The sequence below is a fragment of the Python bivittatus genome, unplaced genomic scaffold (genome assembly GCF_059951505.1).
Source record: "Python bivittatus isolate LINGU-HERP-01145 unplaced genomic scaffold, Pbiv_v1 ctg000090_np1212, whole genome shotgun sequence".
NCBI classification, from domain to species: Eukaryota; Metazoa; Chordata; class Lepidosauria; order Squamata; family Pythonidae; genus Python; species Python bivittatus.
The window spans coordinates 232,564-250,931 of record NW_028277046.1 but is presented as its reverse complement, the minus strand read 5'-3'; the positions used below and the strand labels follow the sequence as shown (position 1 = coordinate 250,931).

Genomic DNA, 18,368 nt, shown 5'->3' with positions numbered 1-18,368 from the left:
TCCACCTATCAAGACCTGACATAGGCAGGTGTTGTTTGAATTATTATTATTATGGTTGGTCGCACAGCCAGCCAGATGTTTAGATGGGATTTGGCATTGTTATCTACCTATCAAGTCCTTCCCAAGGACCTGGGATGGGCAGATGTTGTTTGATGGTGCTAAAGATTGTTGCAGGATGTCAGCTGCTCCTAGTTGTTGTTGTTATTTTAGACCAGTGTTTCTCAACCTTAGGAACTCTAACATGTGTGGACTTCAACTCCCAGAATTCCCTAGCCAGCAAGGTTGAGAAACACTGTTTTAGACTTATTAGTGTCTACCTTGGATTTTGTTTTTGGTAGTTTTCTTCTCCTTTTTCTCTAAGTTCAGGATTTCTTTCCAATTTTGAGCTGGCGTCACTACTGGTAGTGATGGAGTTGGGTGTACTCTTAGTGGTATGGTTGGTTTCTGGTCAATGGCTTTCCATCATCCTGTGGCCTCCCTTGCAGCTCCTACTTCCCAGTCTGGAAAAACCCCCGGAGAGGAATGACCTCTTGGGAACCTTAAGAAGCCAGGGATGCTCAATGGGAAGAAGAGGCTCTGAAGAAAGACAGGCATCGTCACGCATCCCTCGGCCACCTTCTCCATAACCCTTTGCAAGAAGGCCACCCTCTGCTCAAGAGAAGTGCCCCGAAGTCCAATCTTCCTTGGAAAGAAAGATAGAATGAGACTTATTAGAGCTGGAACGATGAGAACCATTAAGAAAAAAAAAGAGGATTTCTTTTCCTGTAGGGTGCCAATCTTCACGTCCCAAGGTCTCCCCAACTTCTTCAAATTGCTGTCTTGGCTTGTTCTAAAATCTTGCTGAGTTCATTCTCCTGCCAGGCTGAGGTTTGAAGGCCCAGAACCCAGACACCTTCCCCAAATTCATACCCTGATGGTATCTCTCTGCCCCCATAACTCCAGCCCTCAGCAAGAACTCTTTGGGGCAGAAGGTGCTGCTAAACCGCAGCCCCCCCAGTCTTCCTGCTCCTGTTTCTCCTTGCTGGAGCTCCTTCCCCTTTCTATAGGGGTTCATCTTGGGAAAGGCAAGGGAGAGAAGGGCTTGGTCTCCCCCCAGAGAAAGTCCATCCCCTCCTTTTTAGCGGGTATTTCCATGGGCTTCCAGTCGAGCTTTTCAGGCAGCTCAGTCACACATCATCCTTGGGTTGCTCTCTTAGAGGGAGTTCTGGTCCTCCTGCCCATCCTGGAGGCTGGGGTGGGTGGGAGAGATTAATTTCTAGGCCCCAGGCTGGGCTGTGGAAAGGGGCTTCTGATTCTGATCAGGAGGGCTGTCATTCATAAAACCCAGATGGAATTAGAATATCCTCCTCCGCTGACAATGATTTTATTGCCTCTCAGCATTTGGGACGGGACTCTAGAAATCTCTCCCTTTCCTTAAATATGGTCCACTTAAATGTCCCTGCTGAGGACAGCTGCTTTGCAAATTGAGACATGCCTTTCCCATCTTGTGGGGTGGATTTTCTGAATGGGAAATCTGGGTTCCCTTCTGCCAACCCCCCCCCCCCCCCACATTGCAATTACATCTTTGCAAAGCTGGCCGGTTCCCCTCTTCCCCTCCATGGTCTCTAAGTGGGTTGGACCAAGAATCCCCTCCGTCATCCCCACTGGCCATATGGGCAGAGATGATGGGAGTTGTGGTCTGGCACCAACCCAGGAGAGTATCAACGGAGAGAAAACTCCAGTTAGGTTTCAGAGTCTGGAGGGTCAAATGGAGCAACCTCAGTGGGGCAACCTGAATTTGAGGAAGCTGGTTTTTCTCAGCAAAGCGTGACCGACGTGTGCAACGTCAGCTTCTTCCACTGATTTTGCAATGAGGCCGGTCCGTCGCAGGAAGCCCAGGCTGCCAGCGTGTTGGGCTGTCCAGGAAGCGGAGAGAGTCAGCTTCGGGTATCCCTTCAGGCAACAGCAGTAACTGTAGGATTAACTTCTTAGTGAATTTAGGGAAGGAGTCAGCAATCTGATGCCCGTAGGGAGAACCACTAGTTTCTCTGCCCTACCTGACTTGATTTCTTTTTGGATGATGGTAATAACAACAAGAACAACAACAAATGACAATGACAAAATGACCATCAGTCCATTGCAAAAGGCCGCTTTACCTGGAACAGCTGTTATCCTGCCACAGTACCTTGAACACCATCAAACAACATCTGCCCATCTCAGGTCCTTGGGAAGGACTTGATAGGTGGGCAAAAATGCCAAATCCAATCAAAACATCTGGCTGACTGTGCACCCAACCATAATAGTAATAATTTAATTGATTACGTGCCATCAAGCCAGTGTTGACTCTTAATGACCACACAGGCACATTTTCTCCAGGAGGATCTGTACCCAACCTGGTCCTTCAGGTCTTCTAGTGGTGCCCCCATCGCCATTGTAACTGAGTCCTTCCACCTGGCGCTGGTCATCTTCTTCTCTTTCACCTTTTCCAGCATCAGAGCCTTCTCCAGAGAGAAGAAGTCTTTGCACTGATTGACTGATTACCTGCCATCAAATTGGTGTCAACTCTTAGCAGCCACATAGGTATATTTTCTCCAGGAGGATCTGTCCCCAGCCTGGTCCTTCAGGTCTTCTAATGGTGCCCCCGTCGCCTCTGTAACTGAGCCCCTCCATCTCGCTGCTGGTGGTCCTCTTTTTCTCTTTCTTTCCACCTTCTCCAGCATCAGAGCCTTCTCCAGAGAGCTGGGTCTTTGCATAAGGTGTCTTAAGTTGGATAATTTGAGCCTGGTCATTTGTGCCTCAAGTGCCTCTGGGTTAGTTTGTTCGATGATCCATCGGTTTGTTTCTTGGCCATCCATGGTATTCTCAGGAGTCTTCTCCAACACCAAAATTCAAAGATGTCAGTACATTTCCTGCTCCTTCAAAGTCCAACTTTTGCTTCCATAGGGGTCACGGGAAGAACATGGCTTGCATGATTCCGATCTTTGTAGGTATAGAGGCGTCATGGCATATCTTTTCCAAGGCCAATGTGATGACATAATGGTAGTAATAGAAAAGGAGGTCTGCAAGTAATGGGAGTGGGCCTGTCTGTCTAGAGAAAAAACATAAAAATTGGGGGGGGGGGGCAGAGCGCCTCTTGGAAAGCTATAGAAAGGAACATCTAAGGTATTTTGTGACTGGCTGCCAGCCCTTCACGGTAGGCCAGTTCAAGAAATGGGTAGTAGTGCCCTTTATCGTAGTAAGGTAGAATAACAAAACCTTGAAAGCCGATCTAAGTTTTTTTGTGTCCCATTTGAGTCCGCCGGTCAAAAAAAATTGATCTGCCCCTGATTTTAGGAATGGCAATTTTGCAGGGCTTCAGTAGATGTGGGTTTCCCCAAAGTTAAAAACTGGCATTATGTTAGAATTAAAAACATGCTGGCCAGGGAATTCTGGGAGCTGAAGTCCACACAAAGCAAAAAACACTTTAGGGAATTGAAGTAATGGGAATGCAGTTTAATTCTGTAGTGCAGATAAATGAAGTTGACTTGTTTGCTGGAGTGAGGGAGGAATGACAACGTTTGACCTCAGATGCTCCACTAGTTCTGAATGTCTTGCCAGATCATGGTTTCCCCTACCTAGAAACTGAAAACAGGGCAATTTAGGATGAACCGAAACAACATTCTGCAAATGGGGGAAAGCAGAGCAGAGTGAAACAAAAGAGTTAAGCAACCAATACTGAATTTGAACGGGTGTGGAAATCCTATCTGGTTCAAGGCCTTCCAGATGAGGAAGAAGCATGATTCCAGAATCTCCTGAAAGTGATTCTCTCTCCCTCTGCCTAGATTACAGCAAACCATAGTCAGTTGTTTCCTTATAACCTGGTCCAGGAAAGCAAGAGGGCTTGGGTTAAGGATCTGAGGAACTTCTAGACATTGAGGAGTAGATATCTGGTGGAAGTAAATGGGATGGCGCTTGGAATACGAGGAATTGTAGCTGTTCCCCTTGGCAGAAGCTGAAAATCTGCCCAGGGCTACTGGGTCCGTGCTTCTGTGTCTCTCTCCTTGCTATCCCAGTTTTAATATTCTAATTTTTAAAAAAGCACTGTTTGGAATGTGGGGTTTTCATCAGCCGATGGGATTTTTTTTCGGCTTTAAATCCCTTCTCTCTCTCCTGCAGGCTTTTATCTTTCTCAAAAGAATAGACTTGTTCTTGAGAAAATCCCATTTCAATCCACCCTCTGCCTCCACCAATATTTCGCTTCAAGCCAATTTGAGGAAGGCTTGTCGGATAACCTCGCTCCCGGCGATGTTTTTTAATGTGGCTTCTTTATCATTCAAATTGACTTTGATTTGAAGATCTCTCCCGACTGGGGTGGTGCTGAAGCTGAATGAGTACAGTACAAAGCCCAGAGACAGGATCTAAACCAAATCGGCTGCAGAAGTCATTTCTTTCTGTTGCAAACGCCGCTTTGATAATATCCCCCCCCCCACACACATCTGCAAGCAATATCTGCACAGGTCGGAAGTTTTGTGGTTTTTCTATTGCCTGCTGTTTTTCCAGCAGAGTGACGCTCAGTGAACCGAGTTTTCAGGTTTTTTAAGAGCTTTGTGTCTTTTTTTTCTTCTTCAGCCCATTTAGAGAAAGATATAAGTGCAAGGGGAGGCAAACCTGTAAGAAAGGTAAAAGAGCAAAGGAGAAAGAAGGGGATGCAGGTAGTTGAACAAAAGGTCTCCAATATCATTAGGGAAAGTTACTAATCACTTAGGATGCTGTGAAATGTATAACATTTGAATAGAGATGTTATACAGAAGATATAAGTCACCCTCTGGGGGAGATGGGCAGCATATAAATTTAATAAATAAATAAGAAAGAAAGAAAGAAAGAAAGAAAGAAAGAAAGAAAGAAAGAAAGAAAGAAAGAAAGAAAGAAAGAGCAAGCCTTATAAAGGCCTTTTGGCTTCAGGTAAGGCCTTATTAAGCTTTTTAAAAATACCTGGTGATCACAATATAAATCACTAACACTCCTACAATAAATCAATGCTAAAAAAATTGAATTTTCCATGAAATTAAAACGCAGACTCTTTACTTCTACCTTTTTTTTCCTGTGTGCAGCAGCATACAAATAAGCTGAATAAATAATAAATAAATGCATAATAAAACCCAGATTTGGGGGCGGCATTTGTGCCAGTCCACAGCAGACTCGCGAGCAGTGCAAAAGTGGATGCTGGCACGATTGCTGCTGCGGTTCTGGAGCTGCAGAATTCTTGCAGGACACGGCAGCTTATCTTGGGGGCCCTTTGCCAGGGGCTCAGGCAGAGAAAGGTTTCTAGCTCCCTATGATAGGAGTGGAAGAGATCTTTGATAATTTAGCCCTTGCGGTGACTGATAATAACATGCGCTTAGCCCTGGAAAACAGGGAAGGGTGAGGAAGAAACTCAAGATTGCCCTGCTTTGATTTTCTTAGGTATAAGAGGGAGGGAAGGGGAAAACACTGTCAAGATTTCAGGACTCCGAATTCTGTTGTTATAACCTATATCAGTAGAGCTCTAGCATTTCTTGGGGTGTCTGTTTCCTGACCTAGCCTACCTCAAAGGGCTGACAGGAAGGAGCAAGGCAGTTTGTTCTACTATCAAACAACTAGATAGTTGACGGATACGGTCTGAGGCAGATGGGAAGGGAAATACTCTTCTAATAGACAAGCATCATCCATCTTCCGTGTAAACTTTATCAGTTCTGTCGTTAATTAAAACTCAGGTTTAATTTTAAGGTTTGTACCTCAGCCTGCTTTTTTCCTCTTCCCTCCCTGACCCTTTTTCTTATGTGCTGGGCATTTAGGCAGGCAAAAATGGTCTTTCTTCAGTGATTCTATCCCCAAGAAGCTTTTTAGCAAGGTAAAAAAAAAAAAAAGCCATTAAAAAAGAATTGGAGCATGAACGAGAATGCTTTTGGGTGGGGAAACAATGCTTTTGTGACTTAGCTGAGTGCTAACTCACAAAAAGGCTTAAAAATGAACTGCTCCCCCCAAAGCAAAGAAAAGAGAGCAACAAGAAGAAAAAGGCCTCCTTTTTAATAATCAACGTATCCCCGATTAGGAGAAACAGCACATGCAGAGACATGGAGGGTAATCAGATTGGTTTAATACACGTCAAGGAAATTAATCATGCCTCCCACTGTCACCCAACCTCCTGCAAGAAAATAACCAAAAATAGAGATCCTGTTCTTGTGGCTTCTCGGGAGGCTAATATATGATTCCATTGCCGAAAGCTGCTGAAAACATAAACGCTTGAGAGCGTCCTTCAGTGGCAGGAAAGGACGCTCAGCAGCCCCTCCGCTTCCATGGCAGAGCTAAAGGATCGAAATGTGCCCCAAATGCATGGAAGGTCTTCAGCTTTTCCATGCAACCTCGCCTCTTTTAAGCCTCCAAAGTCAAACGTAACCGGCTGGCCGTTTTCCACAGCTGTCCAGCCAAAACGAGACCTGGAATGGTTTTTCTTTGGTTCGCTTTTCCTCTGCTTGTTCACAGTTTCCTCCTTCTCCTGCGAGGGCCAGACCCCTTAATTTAAAATTTAAATTTCACTTAAGATGAAGTCAAACGAATGCTTCCTTCTCTCCTCTTTCCTCTCCTGGGGAAAGAAGGCCTGGCGTGGCTTTTCCTCCTTTTAAATCCCGTTCCTCAACGACGATCAAAAGCTAATTAAGGCATTTCCCTTGTACATTTACAATCAACTCAGTTTCCTTTTCCAGGAAGATAAGGAAAAGACACTTATCTATCCAACTCGGCAAGGTCATGGTGGGGTTTTGGGTAGAGAACAGAGAAAAGTGATTTTAAAAATGCAGCCCTCGCTCTATTTTTCTGACCCTACATCCCTCCAGATCTTGTCCAGTCTTCTTTGGGAAAGTCTGGAGGGTGAACTGGTGGGTGACTTAGCAGACCCCAGAAAAGAGTTGGAGGTGTTTGCTTCTCTTGGCTACCACCTAGTGGCCATTGGGACACATTGCAGCACAGATATGGTGGTCCTGCAGGTGGTTGGGAGCAAGACGGGGCTTCAAGATGGCTTGGATAGGATCACCTCCACTCTCCCCTGCCTATAACTGTGATGGAATGGTTTGATGAAGGCCGCGCTCGGGGAGATAAGCATTTCCTTGGCCCCCAACAGGAGCGTGGGAAGGTTAAGAGGATGAGACTGGCACCACCCTAAGGAATTTGCGGTGTTTTCGTTTGCTGGCTTGGGAAGTTTAGATTCAGTCTGGAGAGATTTCTGTCTTGAGGTGGAAGCTAATAAATGCAACAGAACTATATTTGCACTGTCTCGTGGAGTTCTTTGGGCTGAACCTGACATCAATCATTGCAGTCTGAAGAGATTGATGTCAGGTTCAGCCCAAAGAACTCCACAAGACAGTACAGATACAGTTCTATAGCATTTATTAGCTTTCACCTACAAGACAGAAATCTTGCCAGACTGAATCTAAACTCTCCAAGCCAGCAAGCAAACACCGCAAATTCCTTAGGCTGGTGCCAGTCTCATCTTCTTAACCTTCCCACGCTCCTGCTGGGGGCCAAGGAAATGCTTATCTCCCCAAGCGCGGCCTTCACCAAACCATTCCATCACAATAACCCACTTAATGCATTCGTGGTTGGTAAGATGCAGTTTTCCAAACAACATCTTTTAATTTAGGAAACTTCCATGCACAATCTCCTTCCAACCCCTTTGTCTTTGCTGGAGGGCATGTGGGCATATTTGGGTAGTCTAAGATAGAATTTGGAACTGTGGGATTTACCTTAACGGGGTTTGGCACCACTTAGGGGTTCTTCCAAAAGGCAAGGTGCCTCTGTCAATATAAATCTAGCCCATTTTGTAGAACAATAGTCCAATTTATCCAGTTTTTCTTCCCCAACCCCCAATTTTTAGAACAAGTCTGCTGTGATTGGTCGATGTTGAATAATAAGAAATAAATATTTAACATCTTTTTATTCTCTGTTTTATTTTGTTCTTTATATTTTAATGTATTGATTGATTGTTTTTAGCTTTCTTGTACGCCACCCAGAGTCGCCTGTGGTGAGATGGGCAGCTATATAAATTGGTTTAATAATAAGGTTGACGATGATGTTCTCCTGGAAGGATGTGCAGTCCATAGCTCCTCAGCATCCATGTTTTGCACACTGGAACATTGCTAGGTTGTAATCCTGAAATTCAGGGGCACAATTTTCCCCTTAATTTCCTTGCTAAAATGGGGCAAATGTACGTTTTGGTGACACTTGCAGCGATGAAGCAGAAGGAATCTGGTAGCACTGTTTCCAACCAACGCATTTTATTCAAGAGGCAGTAACTGCAGCTCTTGATAGCTCTGAATAAAATGTGTTTGTCAGAAAAAATGCTACCAAACTCCTCCTGGTTTTTGGCTACCCTAAACGAACTCATCTCTTTTCCTGCAATACTTACAGTGAATTCCCAGTTCACCCTCTGCAGCTTTTGAAGTCCTTTTTTAAAAAATGCAGAAATAAAGGTGCAGTCAGTCCTTGGTTGCAAAAAAAATACAATAAAATAAAAATTGCCTACCGTTATTCCTGGCAAACTTCACCCCTGAGGTTGCAATGAATTTAAATGCTTCAGACATTTTGCCTGTCCTCAGGATCTTTCTTACAGCAGAAGCGCACAGACCCAGCCTGGCTTAGCTGGTCAGCTGCTTTCTTGCTGACAGAAATAGAAACCGTACGCATGCAGAAGATCTGCGTACTGCAAAACAGAGAAATCGAGCTACATTTAGAGTTTAAATTCTAGGCAGTTTCCCCCTGTTGTTCATGTCCGTGGAAATTGAGCTGTTCTCTTCCTAGCCACGAGACTGGAAGACGCCAGCTCCGTATTTACCTGAAGGTGCTGTCTGGTCTGAGAACCACCCAGGTTTGCTCCTCACCTTTCAGTTCTCCAGCATCTTAAGGCCTTTACCTGCTTGGACATCCTGGGGCTTGAGCCTTGGAGCTTTGCAATGCAAAGCAACACTCCTAACATATGGGTGGGCAAGCCAGAGGCCTCATGTGGCCCCCGGCACCTCACCTTTCCTGGTGATGCCGCCCTGTGACCAGACAGCTGCTTCCAGGAGATCGGGAGGCTGCAGTGTGCTCCTGACCGCTCCAAGATGGGAGCCAGGAGAGATGCATCAAGGAGCAAGGGAGGGGATATCAGAAGTTTGTGATAAGTTTCCAGAAGTATACACAAATCTTTCCTTGGGAGAAAAAGACCTGAATCAGAAACCAGTCCTTGAGAGAAGAAAAGAAGGAGGGAAAATGGAAAGTTTTTAAGGCGGTCAAACCCTTGTTTGGAGGAAACGTGAGCTACGGAAAAGCCAGTGGAGAAATTTCCTCTTGCTTCTTCGCAGCCGGGGAGGGAGCGGGGGCAGTGGGAAAAGCCATCTGCTTGCTAACCGATTTCTCTTCTGACTTCTGCAGGCGTACGTGCTGCCTTACAGCCCGTCTCAGGCGCCTCATTGCCTCAACCCGGGCGGAGAGTACTACGAAGAAAACATCCACAAGTGTTGTAGCTTATGTCCTCCAGGTAGGGTGCTGAGCGCCGGGCGTGTCGCTGTGTTGAGCCATTGTGTTGTGTTGTGCAGCGCCTTTCAGGAAGCCGTTACGTTTCCTGCCTTTTTGGTTTAAAGGCACACGGGAGAGGCAGAACCAGGATAAGTGTTCAGTAGGACAGCTCCCGGGCATGCCCAGCCTGGCCCCTGGAAATCTTGGATGGGTCCCCTTGGCCCTTCCAAAAGTTGCTACCCAATAGCATTTTTGTGCATACGTGTGCCAGAAGGTGGGCCATATTAAATACAGTGGTACCTCGGGATACGAACTTAATCCGTTCCGTGACTCTGGGCGTATCCCGAGTTGGTCGTAACCCGACGCAAATTTCCCCATAGGGTTCAATGTAAATCCGGTTAATCCGTTCCGCCCTCCGAATTTGGTCACACCCCGAAGCAAATTTTCCCATAAGGTTCAATGTAATTACCATTAATCCGTTCTGGCGTCCGCGGACCACGTGTCAGGGGCGGAAAAATGGCCGTACCCCGAGGCAGAGTTCGCACATCGAGGTAAATTTTTGCGGCCAGAGCTGGTCGTAACCCGAAAAGTTCGTTAGTAGAGGCGTTCGTATCCCGAGGTACCACTGTACTTAGGGGAAGATAGCAGGATCTGCATGCAATTATTTTAATGGCATTGACACTGGCAATAAATCAAATCAAGCTCTTGGGGGGGTGGCTACTGAATGGAGAAAAGGGCACAAGCTCGCCTTCCTGAATTGGAACAATGTTGTCCTCAGCGGTGGCTGATGGGCGCCATAGATTCAGGCAGCAGTCGCTCTCAGCTCTTCCCGGAGATGCTGGCGAGTAAACCTAGAATTTTCTGCCTGCAGACCAGAGCACCATGGAGTGCTCAAACCAAATGCAGGAAGAACATAAAAAATCAGGAACGCTCGTTTTTTCCCCTGAAGCGATCCAATCCAGGGTCTGGCGCTTCTGGAAATTCTCCAACAAATTCCAGTCTCATGGCCCACGGTTTTCAGAACAGCCTGCCCCAGCAGACTTGCATGCTGTGGGGACTGACATCTTTGACATTCTCCCCACATGCAAAAAGAGAAATGTGAAAGATGCAAAAGCAATTTAACAAGTGGAAGGCATTCCACAAGTCTTTCACTGAAGCTTCTTGTAAACGAAACATGAAGAGAAGGGAGAGAGGGGAACGTGACAGCAAAGAACTCAATTTTCAGAGGCTGAAAAACAAAATCATCCTGGTCTGCTTAATGTCTAAACTTCCCCTAAACTTAGTAGATGATCTCAGCAGAGCTACGTAGAAATAGCCTCACAAAATTTCCCACCCCTTTAAGGCTGATCTGTCTTTTCCATCATCTGATCCTTTTAACTGACCTGGCAAAACCCAAACTTTTAAGACAAAAATGTCTCTAGCTCGAAGCTATCTCTTCGCAACGTCTGACTCGGTTTGCTTCCTGTTCGATAGTGGATACGTCTCGCTCCTTCACAGCGTTGTATTGTTCAACGCCCACGGTACTTTCTGCTGAGAGTTAAATGCTGAGTGCCTAAAAACTGTGGAATGGGAACTGACTAATTAATCATCCACTACAAAATGCCTTGCCAATGACTGGTCAAAAACGCCGTTATTCTTACTAAGCAGAGGTGGTTTCTAAGTAAACAAGGCAATTAAAATTTTGGACAAGGGACTGGGCGCTGCCAAATAAAGAGAATCCCGCTTCCAGTGGATTTAAAAAAAAAAGAATAAGATATTGGTGGTGGTGATGATGATGACGTTGATGAGGAGGAGGACTGCCCGAACCTGGAAGGGAGGAGACCCCGAATCTCCCAAAGCAGATTCCGCTGAATCTGATTCTATTTCTAGGCACTCTTTGATGCCCAGTTTCCCCCTTTTCCACTGCAGGTTTTCGCGTCCTTCAGAGTTGCAACAGCAGCGCCAACACGCAATGCATCGAATGCAAGGAAGGGTTATACACCAAGGCCTGGAGTCGGGCCAGGCTGTGCTTCAGCTGTTCACCACATTGCAAAGCAGGTAAGCAGGGGGCAGCTGGAATTTGCTGTTTCCCTTTCTAGTGCTCTGGCCTCCCTTGGGGCAGCTGGCAACAGTTCAACATCAACAAAATAGAAGGAGAGGAGAAGAGAGGAGGAAGAAGAGGAAGAGGAGCAGGAGCAGGAAAGAGGAAGAAGAGGAGGAGGAGGAGCAGAGAAGAAGGAGGAGGAGGAAGAGGAAGAAGGAAAAGAAGGAGAGGAAGAGGAAAGGGGAAAAGGAGGAGGAGCAGGGAAGAAGAGGAGGAGGAGGAGGAGAAGGAAGCTAGCAACACTTAAACATAATTAAATAGAAGGAGGAGGAGGATCTTTATGCAGTGAATGACCAGTGCATAATCAAACTCAGTAATGTAAAACAGGTCATATGTATATTGGCAGGTACATTTTGTATATGACATAATACAGTTTAGCTACGCTTAGAGTCATAAGGGTATCTGAGAGTAAAACATTCTAAATAAAACTGGAAATTTATTTAAATGTAGGGGTGTTGACTCTGAACGTGCACCAGCATAAAATGAGTAATATAGCAAAACGGTTTTTAACGATTTCAGTTGCCTCGTCGCCGCGTGGCAACCCCCCCACCCCGTCCCTTTCTAAGACTGTCGTGGGACGGGCACCGGAGTAAGCCAGGAAGAAGACCCCCCTCCTGAATTTAGGGATCATGGTTTGGCTTAGGCATCAAGTGGTCCAAGGAGGTGAAGGAGCCAGTGAGGAGCAGATCGTCGATTTTAATTGATTGCACTTCTGGATTGTAGATGAAGTTTCCTGGGCACGAGTAAACGTTTAAAAATCATTTTCAACCCTTCTAAACAGCACAGAAAGTAGGATAAAATCAGTTTAAGGATATCAAAAGTTGCCAAGAGTGAGTTTTTATTTTAAAAAAAAAAGCAGTAAATAGAATAAACCCAAGCGTTAAATCTCTCTTAATGTTTCCTGATTGTCAAGGAGGCCCGTTGTTTATTTGTGGCTACTGGATGGCCATTAATCATGCCGACTGGGATGACTGGACAGGGGCATCTGCAGGTGAGTGTCAAAAAATTAAGATGGCAGCCATGCCCACCATCTTGACTTTTTTGACATCCTCCTGCAGATACCCAAGTAAGGGGAGGAGTAATCCACTGCAGAGACAGGCTAATTTAACTGCTGTGGGTAATTTCTAGTTTAGTTTGTCCCCAGCACACTCCCAGTCAATCCCTCTAACCTAACCCAAGGTTTCTCAACCTTAGCAGCTTTAAGATGTGTGGACTTCAACTCCCAGAATTCCCCAGCTAGCATCCGAGCAAGCATGCGTGCACACAGACACACTGCTCCATTCAGCTAGCAAAAATAGAGTTTTAGGTTTATTTCTTAAACATCAGCAAACATCAAAAGCAGTTAACTGGCCAAAATGAGACTGAAAATAAGCAAAAGCAGAGAGACAGAGACAGAGACAGAGACAGAGACACGAACAAATAAAAACATATTCTATCTGTGCATCTGTGTGTAAATTTTTATGCATGTTTCTGTCTCTCCCTGGTTTGGGGACAAATCTGAGGACTTGATCATGAACAGTAACAGAGTCTGGAGGACGTGTTTGTCCGCAGCGCCCAGACCGATGGTTTTGGGGGGTTGACTGCTTGAGGACCACCCTCTGCCATTGTTTTCCTGGGCATTTTTGGTTTTGCTTTAAATTCTTCTGCTGCTTTTGTAAGTGTGTGTACTGATCACCACGAGGATGTGACTTTGCAGAAAGAGTCTCTCTGTTTTTATCTCCTTCCCTTTTCTCATCCCTGAGAAATTAATTTTAGGCTGTATATCTCAGGTCCACACAAGAGCCAGTTTGGGGTAGTGGTCAAGGCAGCAGGCTAGACGCCAAGGGAGGTCTCGTCCCGCCTGAGACCCGAAGCCAGACAGGTTCTGGCGACACTGGCAAGCGGCTCCGGAAAAACCTTGCCAAGACCACTGCAGGGACTAGTCCAGGAGTCACCAGGAGTCAGGACTGACTTGAAGACAATATATACATGTAAATATGTATCTCAAAAGGCACAGAACTTGGAAACAATGCTAAGAGGAATTAGCATGGGCCGTCTCAAAGCTTATTCTATCTTTGACCCTTTTATGAATAGAGAATAGGAAAGGAAAGTAGGACACCAGGTGATCCCGCCACTATTCTACGCTATGAAGGAAATAATTTCGGAGTTGGAGATGATGCATGCAACTAAAAGCCGGGGGGTAATATCACAGGCACGTTCACTTGTCTTGCATTCCCTGTTTGTCTTTGCATCTTTCAGTGGGGCTGTGTGGGGACAGAAGAGGAGAGTTGGGCATTTTTCAGGACCCATATTCCAGAGTTCCTGAAGGCGTTAGGGAGCTCACAAAAGCCCACCCCAGCTTCCCCCTTCAGGTGCCCCCTTTCTGGCCAGCCTCTTGCCCCCTAACAGCCCATCCCTTTTTCTGAAACTAGGATTTGTGGAGGAAAAGAAATGCACCAGGACACAAAACCGAGCCTGCTGGTGTCCGCCTGAGCACTTCTGTAGCTCCTTCGTGTCTGAGAAATGCTACAACTGCCAGCCGTACCAGAAGTGCCCGAAGGGCTACGGAGTTGTCCGAGCGGGTGAGTTTGGAGCCACTGTTTGTGCATGTCGGCAACAAAGGAAAGGGAACTTTCTTGCTACGTTGTAAAACAGGGTTGGGTGGAAGATAGATCCAAGTCTGTTTGACAACCCTGGGTGATAGGTGCTAAACCAGTAACACCTCTGGATCCTGCAGTCAACCGACGCCTGTCTGAAAAGACCACGTTTTTTTGGCATTGCAGAAGGATCCATCAGTTGCAAAACCTTCATCTGCATATTCTACATGCATGTTTTCTGCTTAGCAGAAGATTAGTAAGGAAGAGAAGCATACAATCATTCTATTTATTTGGATAGCACTCTTTTATCACTGTTCCCCCCCCCCCCAAAAATAATGGTTAAATCCTTTCTTTGAAAAACAAGTCTAAACCCCCATCAGCTGCTAAAAGAAATCAGCGTCAGCAGCGCTCAAAACTTTAGCGTATTCTTCATAATTCAGTATTAGCCTTTTTTCTGTCTTAATCTCTCTGCACACACCCCCACCCCCACACACCTACACACACTTTGCTTCTGGTCTGAATCCCACTGATACCATAAACCCTGACAATTTATTGAAGGGATGAGGGTCCCGAGAGAGATTTAACCAGATTATCTTTCCATCCCTGATGTATCTCAGATGTCCATTAGATGAGAGCGTGGTGAACAGAGAAATGAGAGTCACCCCCAGTGAGGGTTTGGGGGGAAAACACCAAAACTCCTTGTGGATCAAGAGCTTCCATTTCTCACCAGAGAGCCCAAACATAAGAAGAGGTCAAACAGACCATCCAAGACAAATTTATAGACTCATAGAATCCTAGGGTTGGAAGGGACCTTCGAGGTCTTCTAGTCCAAGCCCCTGCCCGATGCAGGAGTCTTCATGCCATCATCTTGCAAAAATGGTTGTCCAATCTTTTCTTGAAAACCTCCAGTGGGTTTCAAATTTGCAGGGGGCTGCTTCTTAGAATGAGATCCTTCTCAGTTGTAGCATCCCAGTTGTGCCCTGGTCTCTGGGGAGCCAGCCTAGACTCTCTGCTGGCCACCTCACCCCAGGATCAAAGTGCTACCAAACAGATGCCTGTTGGGCTGAGCTGCATTGTGGACTTTGCACGCAGAAACTAAGGGAGGTAAGGCTGATTCACACTCAGATAGAAGTGGCAGGGCTGTAGGCTAGACTGGGAAATTGAAAACTGTTCTGGAAGAGGCAATGTTAAACCCGTATCACATCAAGAAAATGGTGTGGAGGTATCTTGAAGCCACCAGGAGTCAGGCCTGTAATGGTATGTGGGAATTACCTTGAGAGACGGGGCAAAGAGCAGCTGACTAGGGTACAGTCAGATAAGAGACTGCATAGCCTGCAGTTGGATAGTGGGCTGGGCAATAGGCTAAGAAGGGACCCTCCCTAGTTTCTCGGGCTGTAAAGAGACTTGCAAGATTGATGTCAGCCTTCCCAGGTAGACCAGACAGGAAATACAACCAGATGAACTAATTCTACTTTATTGTAAAGCTACATTAACAGAATCTTGCAAGTCTGAAAGGACAATCCTCCCACTGTCTCCTTTACAGCCTGAGAAACTAGGGAGGGTCCCTTCTGAGCCTGTTGCCCATCCCATTATCCTATTGTGGGCTGTGCTCCCTCTTATCTGACATTTCCCCCAGCAACATCACTTGGCTCCGTCTCCCAAGGTCTTTCCCACATACCATTACAAGCTTGACTCAAAGGGGGTTTGATTCACCTCCTTTCCATTGTTGTACAGCTAGATGTTGGGGGGGGGTGTCTTCACCATATGACATGTATTATTTATTCTTCTGTACCTCTTTAAGAAAGATAAGTAGATACACATATACCCATATATCATAACGGCCTTAAGATACGTGAAGGCAGATATCAATGGAGCAGTCAGTTCAGCCATGGAACAAGTAGCCCGAACAGGTGGCTGGCCTCCCTCCTTGGATGTGGCCAAGAGGCTGGACAGCCCTGCCTCTCTGGCATGGATTGCTGCAGGGAGCTGGCGTTGGGCTATGTGGCCTCAAGGCCCCCTTTCTTCTTCTTTCTGATGGCTGTTGTTACAAAGACATACAGAAAATAGCTGGTGGGGTCAAGAAACTAGAGCAAAGTCTGGAGTGGACTCTCTGATCCCCACATGGCAGGGATCTGAATGCACAGGGCTTATTCGTGGGAAAAGGAAGTTTACAAAAGGACAGGAAAGGGCAGTGAGCAGTAACACTGGGACTGTGGGACATCAGCCAGCCCAACTGCTTTAGCTCCAGGCAGAGGATTTTGGATTTCTAAAGAGGTACCAGAGCTGAACATGTAGGAGTTCAGCTCAGCTCCTGGAAAGCTGGTCGAATCACCCACAGGATTTGACAAGAAGCAATCTAGGCAGTTGGATTAGGGTCTCAGCCTCAAGAGCCATCTGCTCAAGACAGGTGGAATAATGTCCTTCTGCTTCTATTTTCCAAGAAGCGGTATCAAGAGAACACATATTGATTCCAGAGATATCATAAAAACATCCACATTAGTATATATTTATGAAATGTATGCTCAGCCCCATTCTGTTATGACTCTGAGCAGCTTACAAAATACACAGTAAAAACAGAATAGACACACACAAATCGTATTTAGTCTTTACAGATTGGTCTAAAGAAATTTTACACTTTGAGCATGAGTTGAGGATCAGTCAATCTTTTATCTGCCCAATTGTATGGCCCCAAGGGAGAGTCCAGAAAATCAGAATCGGGCAAGCCATGGTCTTCCCTATGACCCGCTATGGAAGTGAAAGTTGAACTTTGAAGAAGCAGGACAGGAAGAGTATTGACGCTTTTGAACTTTGGTGTTGGAGGAGACTCTTGAGAAGATCACCGACAGCCAAGAAAACAAACCGATGGATCTTTAAACAAATCAGTCCAGAGATTTTACTTTAAGCACAAATGACCGGGCTCAAATACTTCAGATGCATGATGCGAAGACCCAGCTCTCTGGAGAAGGCTCTGATGCTGGAAAGGTGGAAGGAGGAGAAGAGGACAACCAGCTGCAATGTGGAAGGACTCAGTTACAGTGGCATTGGGGGCACTGTTGGAAGACCTGAAGGACCATGTCATGGAGAAAATGTATGTTGCTAAGAGTCAACAATGACTTGATGGCACGTATTCAATTTTTTAAAAAATAGACGAAAGTAGGTTAAATATCCTGAACAGGGCTGGATGTTCCAAGGCTCAGAAATCAGTGGGAGGTGTTAAAAATCTTAGAATCAATGTAGAGAAGAGAAGAGGAGTTTAGACAATATTATCACTCCAGAGAGAAATAGTTCCAATTATGAAGCCAGAGGATCATGGTGCTCAGTGGGTCAGAATCGGACTGGTGCTCAGCTGATAGCCCAAACAAGTGATCTGCTGTTGCAGGGCAGATCTCTGGAGTGAGAATTCAAGCTGGAAACATCAATGGTGCTGGAGCTGGAAAGCTGAGGATCTTGGTTTGGGACAAGGACATCTTTCTCCAGCTGTACTTCTGCCAGCCCATTCTGACATCAGGAGTCATGTCAGAATTACTCCTGATATGTTACCTGAGTAGAGATAGGAAGTCCAGAAACACTGGAGGGAGAAGGGGATTGCACTGCCATTTTTAACATGTTTTCCTTGAACGTTCCTGATTTCCCATATTGTTCTGATTCCCGAAAGATGGGCATTTCTTGGCTCCAAATATCTGTCCAGCTTTTAGAGCATTTTCCTCTTCTCTCCCTCTGCATTTCTCTAACTGTGGCCAATCGCAACCCTTTAAGAATGCTCATTTGTTTGCAGGCACGAGAAGAGCGGACGTGGAATGTGCCCCTTGCAGACCTGGCACGTTTTCTGATCTTGAGTCTCCCGAGGCCGTCTGCACCCCCCACAGGACGTAAGTCTGGGGTCACGTGGTTTACCATGAGCTTCGGGGAGGGGAATCCTGCTAAACCTATGCAGGAAAAGTCCCAGTAAGTGTTGTGCACTGTAGACCTGCCAAATCAGGGCTGCCCACAGGGTGTGGTCAAAAAAGTCAAGATGGTGGCAATCAAAGGACTGCCCCTTTTTAATGTGCATCGTGGCTGCCATCTTGACTCTTTGATCGTCACTTGTGAAGGCTCCTGTGTAGGATGACGATTGCATAAATTTCAACATCCATTTCATCAGGGGTCTTGGACGTACGTATAAGGTACCTCAAAAATATAGCAGTAAGGGAACAGCTGGGGAATTGCAAAAGAGGAAAAAAAAG

General features: G+C 45.9%; 1 protein-coding gene across 1 annotated transcript in view; it reads left to right on the top strand.

The window, feature by feature from the left end:
* The window catches only part of TNFRSF1B (TNF receptor superfamily member 1B), a 34,143-nt gene that overhangs the window by 5,631 nt on the left and 10,144 nt on the right, over positions 1–18,368 (top strand). The window contains exons 2-5 of the mRNA XM_088136675.1: positions 9,403–9,508; positions 11,395–11,523; positions 13,981–14,130; positions 17,921–18,014. Of these exons, the coding sequence (XP_087992801.1) occupies positions 9,403–9,508; positions 11,395–11,523; positions 13,981–14,130; positions 17,921–18,014 (479 nt within the window). The remainder of the gene's footprint in view (positions 1–9,402; positions 9,509–11,394; positions 11,524–13,980; positions 14,131–17,920; positions 18,015–18,368) is intronic.